General features: G+C 50.4%; 1 protein-coding gene across 4 annotated transcripts in view; it reads left to right on the top strand.

The window, feature by feature from the left end:
• Positions 1-15,680, top strand: part of nemy (cytochrome b561 family member no extended memory) — a 164,201-nt gene that overhangs the window by 131,027 nt on the left and 17,494 nt on the right. For 2 of the 4 annotated variants that reach the window (XM_089544443.1, XM_089544440.1), the window contains exon 1: positions 12,908-13,017. The exons of the other annotated variants lie outside the window; for them this stretch is intronic. In XM_089544443.1, coding sequence (XP_089400569.1) covers positions 12,923-13,017 — 95 coding nt within the window. In that variant the 5' untranslated portion in view covers positions 12,908-12,922. Of the gene's footprint in view, positions 1-12,907; positions 13,018-15,680 lie in introns of those variants that run through there. 4 annotated transcript variants of the gene reach the window in all.

Raw genomic sequence — 15,680 nt, 5'->3', positions numbered from 1 at the left:
GGCAGTTGCCATAGCCGGATGAACTTGTCCGCTGCGCAGACGCAAATCGACGCGCCTCTTCGTGACCTCCCGATTGTTTTGCTCTTCCTTCTCTTTTGTTCTCCGCGCTATGAAAATGGGTGATTAGGGGACGTCGTTCTCTCGGCGGAAATATTCCTGGTTCATTTCGCCGTGCTCTTCCTCTCGGGATAACAAAGAAACTGTTTCCTTTTCGCTGTGAATGCCTCTGATGCTGTCGGTTTACGGTTGTTGCGTGCTCTTGCACTTCCAGTATGCCTGCAAGGTGATTGAGTTTCTTTAGTCCGTGTATTCGTGCTTGTATGCGGTTTCTTTCCATGCGAAAATAAAATGCTTTCACCGTTTCCTCCGCAAGCATGTCTGGTGGGTCAACTTCGCAGTTTAGGTTTTCCTGCTGCTGCCGTGTTGCGGCCTACTTTCTTCTCCACATTGGCTATGTTGACATCAGCACACTGAGAAAATGTGCAGAACATTTCTCATTTTATTTATTTATTAATAACAGACCCACGATCAAGTAAGTGGTAGAAGGCGAATGCCCACATATTCCCTAGGCATTTACGAAGGATTAGCGCGCGAAAAATTGATCGGGGGCGCTTAAAGAACTTGCTTGCGAGAGCATTGCAATTCTATTCTAATTCTATTCTATTTCAATTAAATTCTAATTATGTTCCTTTGTAGTCGCATGGTGCCGTTGTAAGTACTAGTACTGACTATTACTGGTTGACGTTTCGTATTTTCCCGCCTCTGATGACGTCGCACCGTTTCGGCCAATCGCGAGCTTTGTAATGCCGCCGCTTTTTGGGCGGCACCGGGTTTTCATGTCGATGAGCCACCTAATGCTCTCGTATTAAAAGGAACACAGTTTCACTCCAACTCTGGTCCAGAGTTAGGAGCTCGTGTTGTGCTCTTTTGGTGTCGTAGTATTAGGCTGGATAATCTAATAACCAACTTTCCTAATAATCAACCCACGAGGTTTTCGGTGCTCCTTGTGTTAATGGCTCAGCTTCCTGCGTCCTCCCTGACCGTTCCATTTAATAGCTTTTTTTATTTATTTATGTATAATGTTGGTGAGTGTCTGGAATCTCTATAGGCGAAAGCTACCTCACCGTAGGGCCTTAATTAGCGCCAGCCTTATACTGCGCATGTGTGCTTTCTTTTTACGGCTCGTAGGGTGCATCGAAGACTCGCCAACGGCTATCTTTTTTTTTGTAATCTGAGCGCGGGTGTGGTGCAAGCGTAGATGCAAGCGTTGGGATCAAGTTCTGAAGGCGATCCATTCCCGACAGCATTAGCTCGTACCGAAACGCAGGTTCGCTCATGTAATTTTGATTTGGCTCCGGGGACAAATTAAGCCCACTGTACTCGGAGCTCTGCTTGCGCGCTCGATATACCAGCGGGACGCGACTATACAGCGGAGCGCTGTGCGCATGCGTGCAGTGTCAAGTTACAAATGCCAGCGCAATCGCGTATAATTCCTCCACGCTCTGCAAGAGCAAAGCCCAAAAATGCGCCTTATTCTTCTCGTCAAGCATTCTCTCGTTCCATTCCCTTCCGCCCCACCAATCCTTTAATATTAAAACTTCTTTTTTATGGAGATTTTCTTCGCCCATTACTGCCTACCTTTTTTTCTCTCCCAATTCTATTTACTTTCTCTCCTCCTCGCAAACTTTGCCGGTGCTGCTCTGACGTGCGCTTAATGAGTCCCAGGGATAATGAGGCCGACGTTTAGCGCTCGTAAATTTCGCTATTCCCTCTGCCTCCGCTTCAGGGAACACCCTCCTCCGGCACCGGGCTTGCGCGACTCTTCCGTGTCCCCGGTTCCGCGGTCGATAAGAAGGCGGCGGCGGCGGCTACGTGAGCGTAAGACCGGGCACTGGCTTAATTGAACCGATAACGTGGGCTCACGTGTGCGCTACCTGCAGGTGCCCGCGTTTGTCTCCACGATTGCACGCGTGCTGGGAGCGCACGCTGGAGCAGGCAATCTGTTGGCCGCACTCGGCGTTTACTGCACAGTGCGGGAGCGTGTTTTGGGTGGGGAAGCGTGGAACGTCACTTGGACGGAATTTTTCGGTAGTTGATTTTGGATTATCGAATTCGAATTGTAGATTTTGTGGCTCCTCCGTTTTTGTTGTTTACTTGTCGGTTGTTGGTTCGTCGGTTGTTGGTTCGTCGGCTGTTGGTTCGACGGCTGTTGGTTCGACGGCTGTTGGTTCGACGGCTGTTGGTTCGACGGCTGTTGGTTCGACGGCTGTTGGTTCGTCGGCTGTTGGTTCGACGGCTGTTGGTTCGTCGGCTGTTGGTTCGTCGGCTGTTGGTTCGTCGGTTGTTGGCCCGTCGGGTTTCGTTATAAGTTTGGAATGTTTGATGTTGTTTCTTGCTTATTTCGCGAATTTCTGCGGTGTTCAACTCAGTAGCGCATGTCATTGAATCAGCAGTAACACTGCACAAAGATTGCGCGCGGGAGGCTTGCGTTCCGCGCAAGCGCTCGCGCTTTTACTTTCGCGCCCGTCCGGTCTCCCCTGGACCGTGCTGCCGACCGCGCGTCATGCATCCGAGAAGAATCCTCTCGGTAGGCAGCAGCTCGTCGCGTGTGTGGCCCACATACCCGCCTGCGAGGCTGAACGCGCGGTCGCGGTACTCGTCTCCTTTTTCCCACACTTGGCTCGCCGCAGACCCGTCGACGAAGTGGCGCTCCTCTGCCGCTGCGGCGCTGCGCTCGGCGGCGAATTAGCATTGTGCGAGAGCGCCCGTTCGCCATCCTGACCTTCGCCCGCTTCGAATTCCTGGCACGGAGGACTGTGACGCCGAGTGCTCTCTGATATAATGCGCAGCCAACCCACTCTGGTGCGCCATCGTACGTGCGCCTACTCGGGGGAGTTGCACTCGGTAGTATATGACGCTCGCAAGTAGCAAAATGCAGTCGGTGAGTCCTTCGTGGTTACAAAGTTATGCAAGCAGGCATAGCTCGCATCGCCGCTGCATGCGTCTCTTTTCGTTGTTTCTTATCCCATGAAACTCTTCGCTTAGGTGCGGTTTACTTAAGCCGCACAAACGATGGCCAACTCGCCTGGCTTGTTTTTTTTTTTTTTTAGGTGCGAATATGTGATCAACGTCGTTGAAAGGTGCTCGATGGAAACTTGGCTCGCTGTACACAAATAAATAGAAGCTGTCGCGCTGCAAGTCCCCGTGCGTGTGCAACGACATAATTACGTCCTATTGACCTCATGCCTCAGCGAAAAGTTTTTGCGAAGTCGTCATCGTTTCGTTAAACTTATTGTCGGGCCGTTATAAGGGGGACAGCGAGGTATTCCTTGTACGGCATGTTATACCCGTGCCACACGGTCAAATTTAACGCCGTTAAGTACTGCCTCAAGCTTTAATGGCATTCGTATACGGTGCCACACGCATAAATTTAATGGCATTAGCCTTACTGCCATTCGTGACCGACTGAGCTATAGCTACAACTGATTCGTCCGAGAAATGCGTACTCTCGTCTCCGTTCCACAGCAGAAAAGTATGCAACTTTGTTAGTAACAACTGCCTAACCAGTAGAAAATGGTTAATTCACAACCTGCAGTCAGATGAGGCATCTCTACTGCATTTGCGTTGCGAAGGGCTCCATATTTACCAGTACTCCGACCAGTACCGACATCCGAGTTTATGGCCACTTTTTCGATTCGTCAAGCAAGAATAGCGGCATATTCCACAAAGTAATTTTTATGTTACATCTGAACAACATTACCAAGATATTGTGCTCATTAGCGCTTTTTGTATTCAGGTGAAATTTTTGACTGCCTTGCCTTGCATTATCCTCATCGTGACTTTCGTATAATGACATTAAATGTGGACGTGCAGCACCAACTCAGAAAATGACAGCAAACTTGAGGCCTCAAGCATTTACTGCCATATCTTTTGCGCGTGTACTTGTTTTACTGTCACGACGTAACTTTAGATAGCCTGAATTGCAGTTTACATCGTTTCATCAGCGGTGTTCTTTACCGCGTATGCGCTGCGCATCACATCAGGCAGTTTTCACGCGGTTCGTTATGCGTAATGGACATTATGTAGGTGAAATGTTTCGGGGAATCCCCCAAGGTGGAGCAAATTACTCAATGACATCCACCCAAGCGCAGCCATACGGCTGCAGAGGAAAGCTGTACAGCTTCGCAGAAACTTTGGAGTTAAAGAAAAATTCTGCCTGGTCCGGGGTTCGAACCCGGGACCACCGCTTCACCGGAGCAGTCGCTCTGCCAACTGAGCTAACCTAGACTTTTTTTTTCTTTCATGGTATTTGTTTACATGGTTTTGTACAGAAAGGATATATATACATGTGTGTGTGTGTATACGCACACACGCAAAAAACTATTTACAGAGCACCTAGGTAGGCGCTACGTGGCACAAACATGAAGTAAACATATTAGAACTAAAAGCCGGTAAGGATATACAGCGCATCAGGAGAGGAAATCAATCCGGTAAAAAGTCCACTTATTTGTAAATGTCCGTTAGCTGCAGCAACATTCGGCTAAAACCGGGACAGCTAGCATATCGTAGGGCGAGAGCGAATTGATCAATAACTCGAAGTGAGAGCAGTGTCGGTCAAATGTTTAGGGGAATGCCCGATTTGTACAGGTACACCTTAATAATGATGCATTCGTTTCGTCGGGCATATAGCTCGTGTTTCGGCAGCAGGCGTCGTCACGTGTCAGCCAGAAAATTTGGCTTCTCTTCCTGTACGCTGCTCTAAACGCCGTATAGATGTCAAGCGAATGGTTGGCGGATACTGGCGTACGTGCGAGGCGCTTGCAGAGCGGAAGACAATCGCGTCGGAATGTGTTCCGGTGCCGACGCCGCGGTGCTCCCACATCGCTTCCGGTGCTGATGCGAGGAACGCTGTTAGACGAAATGCGACATCACAATGGCCGTTACGAGTTATGACCCCCTCCATTCGTTGCCCCATTATACCTCAGGGGGCATATGCAGCTGGCCGTCGGCGTCTTTCATGATATAGGGCGGTGCCGTTATGCCGCATCCCGCGGGTTGTGTCCTTGCTCAGCGCCTATATATAGATGCCGCTGCGGCTAATAAGGAACTCGAACGCTTTTGACTGTAGCTGATCTTTAGATGTATTTGAACTTATCTAACCCACTGCCCGACGCCGTACTTATATCAGATACCCGTAAAATTATTGTGCGTTTAATGACTTTCCAAGCCGCCGCGGTGGCTCAGTGGTTATGGTGCTCGGCTGCTGACCCGAAAGACGCGGGTTCGATCCCGGCCGCGGCGGTTGAATTTTGATGGAGGCGAAATTCTAAAGGCCCGTGTACTGTGCAATGTCAGTGCACGTTAAAGAACACAAGGTGGTCGAAATTTCCGAAGCCCTTCACTACGGCGTCTCTCATAGCCTGAGTAGCTTTGGGACGTTAAACCCCGTAAAGCAACCAACCTAATGACTTTTCACGGTGAACGGTACTGAAATAAGGATGAAACCTTTATGATCATAAGCCAACCGCTGTTCGTTTCGTTAGGGCAAGGAAGACAAGCAACCAGTAAACACTTCATTGTGCAGCTTAAGCTTGAACATGCATTATCTTTGTCGGCCTGTGTATCCTGCAGCAGAGCAGATATACCGTATTGTGAAATTAAACTCTGGCCCAAGGGGCCTAAAACACCCCGTATATGTACAGTGCAAAACGTATACATGCAGCCCAAGTGGTCCGCTTCTGAGCACCGCAGCGCGGCTCTTCTTACATAATCAGGGACTTTAATCTCGGGAAAGCGGGAGGAACTTAAGTCCTCAACCCTCCCAACCTTAGGACTGTCAAATATGCTAAAGAGCCCCGCTGCACGGCTTGGAAGCAAACACCTCGGACTGTGTATTTTTGACACAGACTGTACATATTGCTGCGTACGTGTCGCATATGCGCGAGCAGCATACTGTTGACGAGTAACGTGTCTGGGTGGATGCGTTGACCTTATCCGCGTACACAGTCCAGCTGTGGTGGCTGCTATATCTATCAGAGCTCCAAGCACAGTTGCCAAATACGCGAAAGGCTGGCACGGTCGCAGCTCAGATTGCAAACTGAACGATGAGGGCATGGAGGCACTGTTTCTTTTCATATGAATAGCTTGTCGAGTGCAGGACACGCCGCGGCGCATCTTAACTGCCTGTTTACTAACTTATTCCAAGCGTGTACCTAACGCGAAGCATCACGATATGCGGGCTGGTGTCCTTGGCGACATATGCAGATCCGACCAGTATCAACTGTGAATGAAATCAAGGAGCAGATAGCATTCAGGGACGGTGGGTGGTGAGACTACTATAGTTGGCAGTTATCTATCTGAGAGAAATTTCGAGAACTCAAAGCTCGAAGATGAAAATAGCGGTAGTCCTCTCCCTCTTTTCTCTCTATTCTTCGTTTTAATGCGATAGCATTTATAACGTTATCGATGAAAAAAAATGTCGTCAATTCGCTGAGGAAAGTAACGTCCCGAGGCCGGATAATTTCCATTGGCTAGAAGGAATTCTGACGTCATCAGAACGGATAGGTCCCTTTTGCTGGATGGAAGTGACGTCACGAAACCTAAAGTGACCTCACTGCTGGTAAAGGCATCAACCGCGCCTAATGTGATATCTTATTGCCAACGCACAATTTTACTAAATGCCGCTGTGAATCTTTTGTCATGTAGCATTGATTCTCAAAAGCGAGTTGGGGTACTTTCTGAGAGGTCATTATGTGTGCGTTAGCGTAATGTCTGCAAGCAGAGCACTGGCTGTCATTACCATATAGTCGCGTTAGGCTCTTGGCCTGTATACCTAAAAGGCTGTTTTATCCTAGTTATAACCTGCTAGTTTGATACTGTCGCTGATGGAAAAACCGGCATGAATATATGATAAGCCTCAAATGGCCTCGACTGTCTCGCGTGCGGCGTACCGTGAAAGTACTACAGTGAATGACGCCGCATGCGCTTTTTTTTCCACTCTTAGCTGAGCCTGTTCGTGCTGCAACTCCCACTCTGAAAGCTGCGCAGCAGAGGCCCGCTTCGTCCTTCGTGCGTAGAAAAGGCGACCAATGCGTGCATTTGGCATTGGACTTATGCGGAAGCCGCCAAGGCCGCCTCTGCTGCTGCCGCGAGCTTGAACTTGGGCGTCCGCGGAAAGAAAAAATACATAACCCCCCCCCCCCCCTCGCTTTCCTATTCGGGCTCTTCCTCCTCTGTCTGCCTCGCTCCAACGTGGGCCGCAGCATGACGCGAGTGCTATATGGGCGCTACGCTCGTCTCGTATGTACTCTACGTACAGCGAGCATGTCGGCGTCGTCCGTATAGTATATATTTACTACACAGTCACGCGTAGTGCATCTGGGCGACCGGCCACCGATGGGCCGTAAAGCGCAACCGCTGTCTCGGACCGTATACGCACTACGCGTCCCAAACACGCTGCGCGCAGTGTACATACTCCGCAGCGCGTTCGCTGTCGTGAGGGCCTCTTTCTTGCCACCGGCGGACGTGTCTTGATCGTATATAGTATACGTATAAAAAGCATACCGCTCTTCCCTCTCGGTGGTTGCCCGCCTCGAGCTTATCTGGCTTCTGCGTGTGCGCGCGAGATGTACGAGCGACGAGCGTGTTGTTTCCAGTTTTTTTCTCCATAAAACCAGTCCCGCTCGTGTCTGTGTGTGCGCGTCCGCGTCGGCTACTTTCGCCTGCCCTCTCGGCTCCTGACCGTTTCTTCCGTTAACGTGCCTTCGGGGAGTCGTGGAGGCATCCTCGGGTTCTCCTCGCAATGGACAAGAATGCGGCAGTCGGCCCCTCGGGTGCAGCGGCCGCTGAAAGAGACTTATTTTTTTTCTCCTTTCTTCACTCCTTTACGCGGGAGTGCAATGCGTGGTTTTGATATATCGCATTGTTGTGCCCCCGAGCACCGCTCGGATTATATCGTACTGCTTCCTCAGTATGCGAGGGATGCTGACAGTGCAGGCCAGAGACAATCCTTATTGATCGCCGGTCTCTCGTGCTTGCTGTGCTGTTTTTGGACCTTTTAGCGCGATTCCTGCGGACTAGGGACAAAGCAAGGATCGTTACGCGCGTTGTACATAAAATATGAACATGCAGTGGGTGTGTATGATGACTGACGCTCAAATGATTAAATTGAACGGCATCGCGCCACAAAAAAAAAAAAAAGGTATTTTTCTTGAGAACCCATTCCTATAGAAATATGTAACGTATAATGCTGCCAGAACCTTGTTGAGATGAAACGCCTTCATATGCTTATGCGCCTGCTTAATACCTGTATTGTAATTTGATCGCTCCATCGCCTTGAATTGATTCTGTGTGCATTATCACGTACAGTCGGCCAAATCTTTAGCTGGCGTGTGTGACTGCCGCGTTTTCCGTGCTCCTGCAGCTTGTGACCGAGCAGACTTGCGCAAATATCAAATCTAAGCGAAGGCTTAATATTAACCCTTTTTCTTAATATATAAACCCGTGCTTAATATTGAGCTTTCCGCAAGTTTGCTTCGTCGCAGAGCGCAGGAGCGCAGAAAAAGCGACCGTCACGCACGCCAGCTAAAGATTTGGCCGGCTGTACTTTCCAGCCCGGAGACATCACAACATTAGGGTCCGCTCTGGTCGACCATTCCAACGGTGCTATGCGGGACATTTTGTCGTTCAAAAAGCCGTCATTGTAGCTGCTGCGGTTCCCGAAACAAGGTTGTCAATTCATAAGCTGACGTCTTCATGAGCCCAACAATATGACTGCACGCGCGCTCGCGGACGGGAGTGAAGCGGCGTGTGCTAATGAACGGTCCGCCAAAAGAGAGCTCCGCGCCCGGGGAACCGTTCTTTGGGCGCGTTTCAGCACACGAGGCGCTTGTGCATAATGCAGGGACGCTGCAACGTCATTGTAATGCAATGACGAGCCGGCTCCTCCTCTGTCCTTATCAGCCGCTTCTACCTGCTTACGGTATACAGCAGCCGCAGGTGGTCCCACTTATTCTGTCCCGCAACTCGAAAAGACGTGTCTTCTCGTATACGCGCTAGAGGAAAAGTTAGTCCCAGCTTCAGGCAGATGGCTGTACGTCTCTGTTGGGCCCCTGTGACGGTTCCTTTTGAGCTAAAGGGAGAAAAAAAAAAAAAAAGAGAGGGAGGGTGAATTAGTACAAAAGTAATGTGGTGAAAGAAGGTTGAGTGACGAAGTGTGTCTCGTGGGTGTCTGTCCTTTAGTACGGGGCTGCAGGTAGCCTACCATGCTGCAAAATTCAGACCCACGAACTTTGAAGAACGGCCACTATGAATCTGAACGTCAAGGACCCGCTGAGATAAGGACTCGACCGACCCGAAAGTGACGCTCACGACGCAGTGCGTATTGATACACCCTGGTTGAATGTTTCTTGTCGAAAGAGACAACCGCAGACCCAGCTTCCCGAGTACTGCACGTTACTACACCGACACAGAGGGCGTAACTGGCGTCGCAGGTGCACCGTACACTTTCTACCGCTCTGCGGGCCGTGAGGCGTCCTGGTGCGCATGCGCAAGCCTATGTGCGACAATCTATGTCACGGTGGTGATGCTGTACTTGCGAAGAGCCCGCGCGGCCTTCCCGGGGAGTTTTGTATGTCGGTAGCGTGCAGGGACGGGCCCAGCGCATCGCGCTCCTCGTCACGACGCGAGGAAGTAATTAAGACGACCGCTAGCTGCATGGTGCGGGTGTATGGCAGGCTTCGTTTCGTGTTGCTTGGTCCTCCGGTTGGCGGCCCTTTGTGTGCAGAAGGACTCGGGAGGCGTTTTCCTTCGTCCGCTTTGTATTCCGGACGCATACGCCGCCGCACAATGTAGCGAGGCTCGGCGACTTGCGAGCGGCGAACGCGGCAGAAGGGTTTGTTTTCTCAATTGCGTCAGTTTGTTTTGCGTGGCAGTTGCTTACTTAAGAGTCAAAGCTTTCCGAAGAGTGATTAATACCAGTTGACGATGCATCGGGCTCTGGAGTTGATTAGGTCTGAGCGAGTCATGCATGGGTGTGATCAAGGCGAGGCACTTTCGGATGGTGCGAAACACGTTTGCTACTTCTGCTCATTGTGCCAGGAAGGTTAATGATTCTGGATCCATTCATTGACGCCCGTATAGCGCCAGTTTCTCCGTAAAGCGTACTATACGGCGCTGGTATGTAGAACCGTGTTGTTCCATGGCTCTGCATGGTTCAGTGTTTCGTTTTATCCTGAATGCACGGTTTGTGTCGCTGAGTTGCACACCAAGGTCGTTTGTTCAATTTTTGCGACGGGTTTTATCCTGCTGGGAAAGTAGTATACAACGTAAGACTTCAGTGATTGAAGCAAGTATAAATTATTGCATATTTTCACGAGGAAAAATTGCTACGTTGTACTTATAGCTGCACAACTGCACAACGCATGGGCACGTGTGGGTAGCCCGACCTGCCTTATTGTTTATTTACGATCAACGGATAATTGTTCGTATAGGACCTAAAGGTAACTCTGGATAACCGCTTTTGCGCTTCCACAGCAGGCTTAGCGAGGACCTGTAGCGATGACTACACCTATGCATGCACAGAGGCATTATTCGTGCTAAGTTCAAAATGACAGACGTTTTTATTCCCATGCACGCTGAAGCTGCCCCGTCTAACACTGCACTAGTTTTCATTGATGGGTGCGGCCAGCCATCTTTGAAAAGCGCGCTGGACTGTGCGCGTCATCTGGCGGTCACCGCCAAGAGCACTGTCGCGAGTGCAACTTGGACTTGGATACACAGCAGGCGCCTGCAGTTCACTTTTCAGAGCTGTTTCGCTTGCCTTTCATTCTTGTTTGTAGCATATACTGCGTGTCGTCTCACTCGTATTTCTTTCCATTGAGCCTGATCACGTCAAGCAGTCTCTGCAGAGAGAGACTGCGCTATACAACGTCTTCCTGCCAGGCAGGCGCTTCTGCCCTGCGCACACAAGGGGCAAAAACAACCGAGCAAAAAGCGGTGGACGGTGTGGCTACGTCCGCTTCTCGGAAGAGCAGGAAGCCCCTCAGCAGCAGCCGCAGCCAAAAAGTTCGCGACGCGAGGAACGTGGCGGTGTCAAGGGCGTGAAGGCCCTGTCGTCCGCCGCGGCTGGCAAAGAAAAATAGTCGGGAGGTCTCCTCGTGGCTGGCGGTCTTCCAGCGCCTCGCCCGCCTTCTCCTTAGCGCGACGCGCAACGTCATCGCTCGCCCGGCGCCTCTTGGCCAACGCTTGTTGCTGTTGCTTCAAGCGGGCAACTTCTACCAGCCAGGAGGCCAGGCGCAATTTATTATTTTAGAGTCGGTGCTGTACCTTCGTTCCGTCTACAAGCACGTCGCCGACCGACGTGGGCACCGCCCGACTGTTTTTTTTTTTTTTCCTGTCCTGGGCGCTGCAGTGCCACCCCCGAACATATATTTTTTCTCCAGATCGGAGTAGTAACGGCGGGAGCAGCAAGGCAGGAGCAGGTAGAAAGGAGGTAGCTGCGGCTAGAGAAGCTACAGAGGAAGCTCAGCAGCTACGGTAGTATAGGCTACAGAGGAGTCGCAGCAGCTACGCGCACAGAGGAAGCTGAGCAGCTACACACACACAGGAAGCGGAAACTGCAAGACCGGCTCCAGAGAAGCAGCAACAGCTTGCGTATAGAAAGAAACCGTACGTTACGGGCACAACCCCCCACACCTCCAATGCTGGGCTAATTACATCACCCGCGTCACATCTTGGCGCCGCCGCGGGGATCGACGGTGCGCATCGTATCTCGGCTCCATCAGACACGTCTTCTTCGCAACCCCTGCTTGCCTTCCTGCGTAGCGGCTAATACGTAGCGAAGGCGTGCCTCCGAACGTTTGTTTCTTCTTGTGCTTCGGGCTGGCCCTGGACGATTGCTTGTTCCTTTTGTCGCTCATTTCGGAGTTCCCGGATTCCGCGGAAGATGACGGTTGCCGATTGTGCCAAAGAAGGCGCACTCTTGCGAGCTGTCATCGTGGCCCTCAAACTTGAAATTTGCCGTTCGGATCCGAGGCTGCTAAGTATAGTCCTCCATGTTAGACGTTGCAGGAACTGAAATGCCGACAGGATCCCGGAAAACATCACGCGTGGCCTGCTAAGCGATGCGTGACGGATATTGCTCCGATCAGTTCGTGCCACTTCCAAGTTACCACGGTTACTTGATCGGAGCTGCATCCGTGCAGCAGAGGTATCCTGCTGCGCCATGAGACAGGCTGTTACGTGACATTGGCCTTGGTTGGAAGGCTTCTTTGTTTAATGGTTCTCCAAACATTCACAATATATAAGCTGCGCTTGGTTTTTCGCTGATGCAGTCTCCTCAAGCTGACGTAGTAAAGAGCATGTGTGTTAAAATAGGCAGCCGCATGGTTTGAACGTGGCTAATTGACGTCCGGCGGTAAAAAAAAATCTATAGGTCAACTTATGACCTCAAGGGCGCGCTGAAAAATGGGACAGAAAAGATCGTGTGCGTGGTTTAGCCTGATCTTTCTTCCCAAATGTCACTGCGAAAATGTCACTGCGAAGCAGTACATCGCGACTGTGTACGTAACTATAGAATTTCGCCTGTTATAGCGACAGAGCGCAAAAAGCGTACTTCGCAAGCGAGGTCACGCACATGATTCGCGTGGCAACGAGTGCAGTCTGCGTAGTACATGTGCGCCGCGTGTGACTGAAATACGAGGATTCCTGTGACTCTGCGCTGTCCGAATTCCAGGCGTCTGTCATTCGTTGTGCGCTGTCCCTAAATCGCGTGTTGCCTGGTGACGGAGGTGTATATACCGTTGCGTCGATTCCTAAAAAGAAGAGAGAGGAACGAGGGGCGCGCATTTAGCAAACGTAGTGCCCACATTCCTGAAGTGCGGCGTTGCTCATTTCGTGTGTGATAGAGTGAACGAAATCGCCCATGTTGCGGCACAGAAGCATGGATGTGCAAATGCGGCCACTCGAAACGATCCACTATCACCCCGCGTCGGAATTAGACGAATGGTTTCAGGGCAGGTGAGCTGAACTTCTTTCCGAATTTGGGTGAATTGACTTCGCCTCAAATATGGGTCGTGGGATTGGAGCACGTGTGCTTGAGTGCGTGGGCTTCAATGCAGTTGTAAATGATTGAGGTAAATAGTGACCAAATTAAGAAACTGGTGATGAGATGGAGTAGGACTGACCAGTGCGGGTAAGATTTATTTTAAGTGTTTCAATATCGGTAGCTGTGCTGAATATCTAGGATTATGGGGGCAATTGAGGAAACGCATGCACGATTCCATTATGGGAGCAATTGAGGAAAGGCAAGCACGGTTGCATTATGGAGGGCTTGGCGACAAGAGCATATTACATAAGCCTAGTCTATCTGAGGTATCGAGGCGACCACGGAACGCCGTTCCCGGCTTAGCTCTTGGAGTTATGACCTCTATTTCAGGGTGAGCATAGGAATTTGTGTGGTGGATCGACGAGAATTTGGCCTCTTGGCCGCCGAGAGCGATAGCATTGTGACATCTATAATCGATGTGGTGCGTAAGGGAAGATTAGAATAGTTCGGAGTAAAAGGTGCTGATGGCGCCTCCGATTATGCTAGGCCAAACGTCCATTGTTCTCCCGGGCCCAATCTTGTGCACGTAGTTCTGCATACTTTGTGGATTACTCCCCAGTGAGTCCTCATTTGCGTCACTGAAGATTAAATGCCCATTGCCCTAGCTGACATCAAAAGGAGGAAATCATGGTCCCTTCGGTGAACGGAGTGGGTTCGAAGAGAATGCACATGTAGCAGGGGATTGCAGACAGGCAGATGGGCGGACGAGACTAGGGCGTTAGAGGGGATATAGGGTGACCGCAGCTGGCTCAGCGGTTTCGATGGAGGCGGAATGCCCGGAGCCTTTTACTGCTGCGTCCCTCGTAGCATTCATTACTCGCTTTTGGACGTTAATCCTCATAAACCAAACCAAACAGGGGTAATTGGAGAACAATGGGAGAGACCTTTGTCCTGCAGTGGACGTAGTCAGGGTCACGTCCGGTTTCCATTGAGAAGAACGGGTACGTTCGTGGTCTTGCGCAAGAAAAAATTCGGGCAGGCCTGGCTCAGCATGCTCAACTCAAGCAGTCATTTGTCAGTCATGAAACCATGTGCTACATCCTTGAATTATTTTTACATATCTTTACGTTAAAAAAAAAAAACTACCATGGAGCACATGATCTCTTGATTTAATAGTGATTGCTTGAGTTGGGCACACTGCGCCGGGCCTGCGGGAATCTTTTGTGCGTGTTATTGTTTAGGAAAGGAAAGACGGAATAACTACCTCATTTAATGGTGGACAAATAAATCTCGTCGTGAGGGAAGGGAGGAAGATGGGGATGAAAGAAGAGAGGAAGAGGTGCCGTAGTGGAGGGCTGCGGAATAATTTCGACCACCTGGGGATATTTACCGAGCACTGACATCGTACTGCTTCCAGCACGCTGTGGCAGTGCTTAGAGGGGAGGGGAAGCCGGAAAAACCGGCACTGTACTTAAACCGCGTATTTAACCTTAATTTGAGGCCGCTTTAAAAATAGGTTCTCATAACGAATAGCCGTGGTTGCTATTTGGTACGTCTTATCGTTATTAGACTCGCATGTGGCCTGAAGGTGACTACAAGTTTGACCTGAACACACTTGTTTGAACTGTGCTGGACACCAATGTAAATGGCGAACCGCCTCTGCTAACTAGACTTTAGCGAACGCCGACTTCATAGATCAGTGTTTTCATCGGGAGCTGTAAGAAACACGGAATGGGAAGAAAGAGTGACCGCGCGTGCACGAGAGCTCGTCACTGTCTTGGGCTTCGCAAGCATACAATCCGATACCGTTTCAATCATACTTCGCACGGGAGTCTTGTCGTGGAGTTCTCGGCTCTATAAATAGGCAAGCACCTTGATCATTAGCGGCACGGGGTGCTCATGCGTGGCTGAAGCATTAAAGATGTGCGACTGAGGCTAATAAGAATCGTTTTGCGCAACATTACTGCAAACTGACGATATGTGGATATGTGCTGTGCGTACCGTTCCGCGCAAAGAACGCGGAAATCGGTTTTTGGTCCGCATTTGCCGCCAAGCACCAGCGCAAAATATTTTAATGAAGTCGCGTGTTAGAAACTGACACTGAGGAATGCAGCACATTCTGTCTACTGTAGCGTGCTTGCTTCTCGCAGGTGTTACGCTGTCCAGTCATGTGTTCCAGGTTCGTTTCATGCCCGAGCTTTTTTTTTTTGTTTTTTGATGCCACACTGACAGATTCCCACATGCCACATGTGCGCACGGCGTTAGTGAGGCCCGAGAGAATGTCGCGGCGCCGGTATACGGTATACCTATACAGATATGTTCGAAGTCGGTTGCGAGAGAAATCTTCCACTATAGCGCTACTTATGAATGCCGCACGAACGGTGGTAGAGTGAAATAATGCTTGCCTGTGTGCTCAGAAGAGAGGAGGACTTAGATGTCAGAACGTTGCAAGCACTGTAAGCTTTCAAAGTACAAATGAAGGGAGTTTGGTTGGATAACCACTCGCGACAAGTTTGGTCCCACTTGTGCAACAGTTGTGCCAAGGAAGCGAGGGCTTGCTTCCCCGAAGCGGTGCCCCAAGCGCTCAAGGCGCGGAGTCTAGAGATAAAGCGTGGTTCGAATTTCTTCCCAGTCG

The sequence above is a fragment of the Amblyomma mixtum genome, chromosome 5 (genome assembly GCF_055824585.1).
Source record: "Amblyomma mixtum isolate Tamu chromosome 5, ASM5582458v1, whole genome shotgun sequence".
NCBI lineage: Eukaryota > Metazoa > Arthropoda > Arachnida > Ixodida > Ixodidae > Amblyomma > Amblyomma mixtum.
Note: the sequence above shows the minus strand (reverse complement) of the source record. Positions and strands in the feature narration are given on the sequence as shown.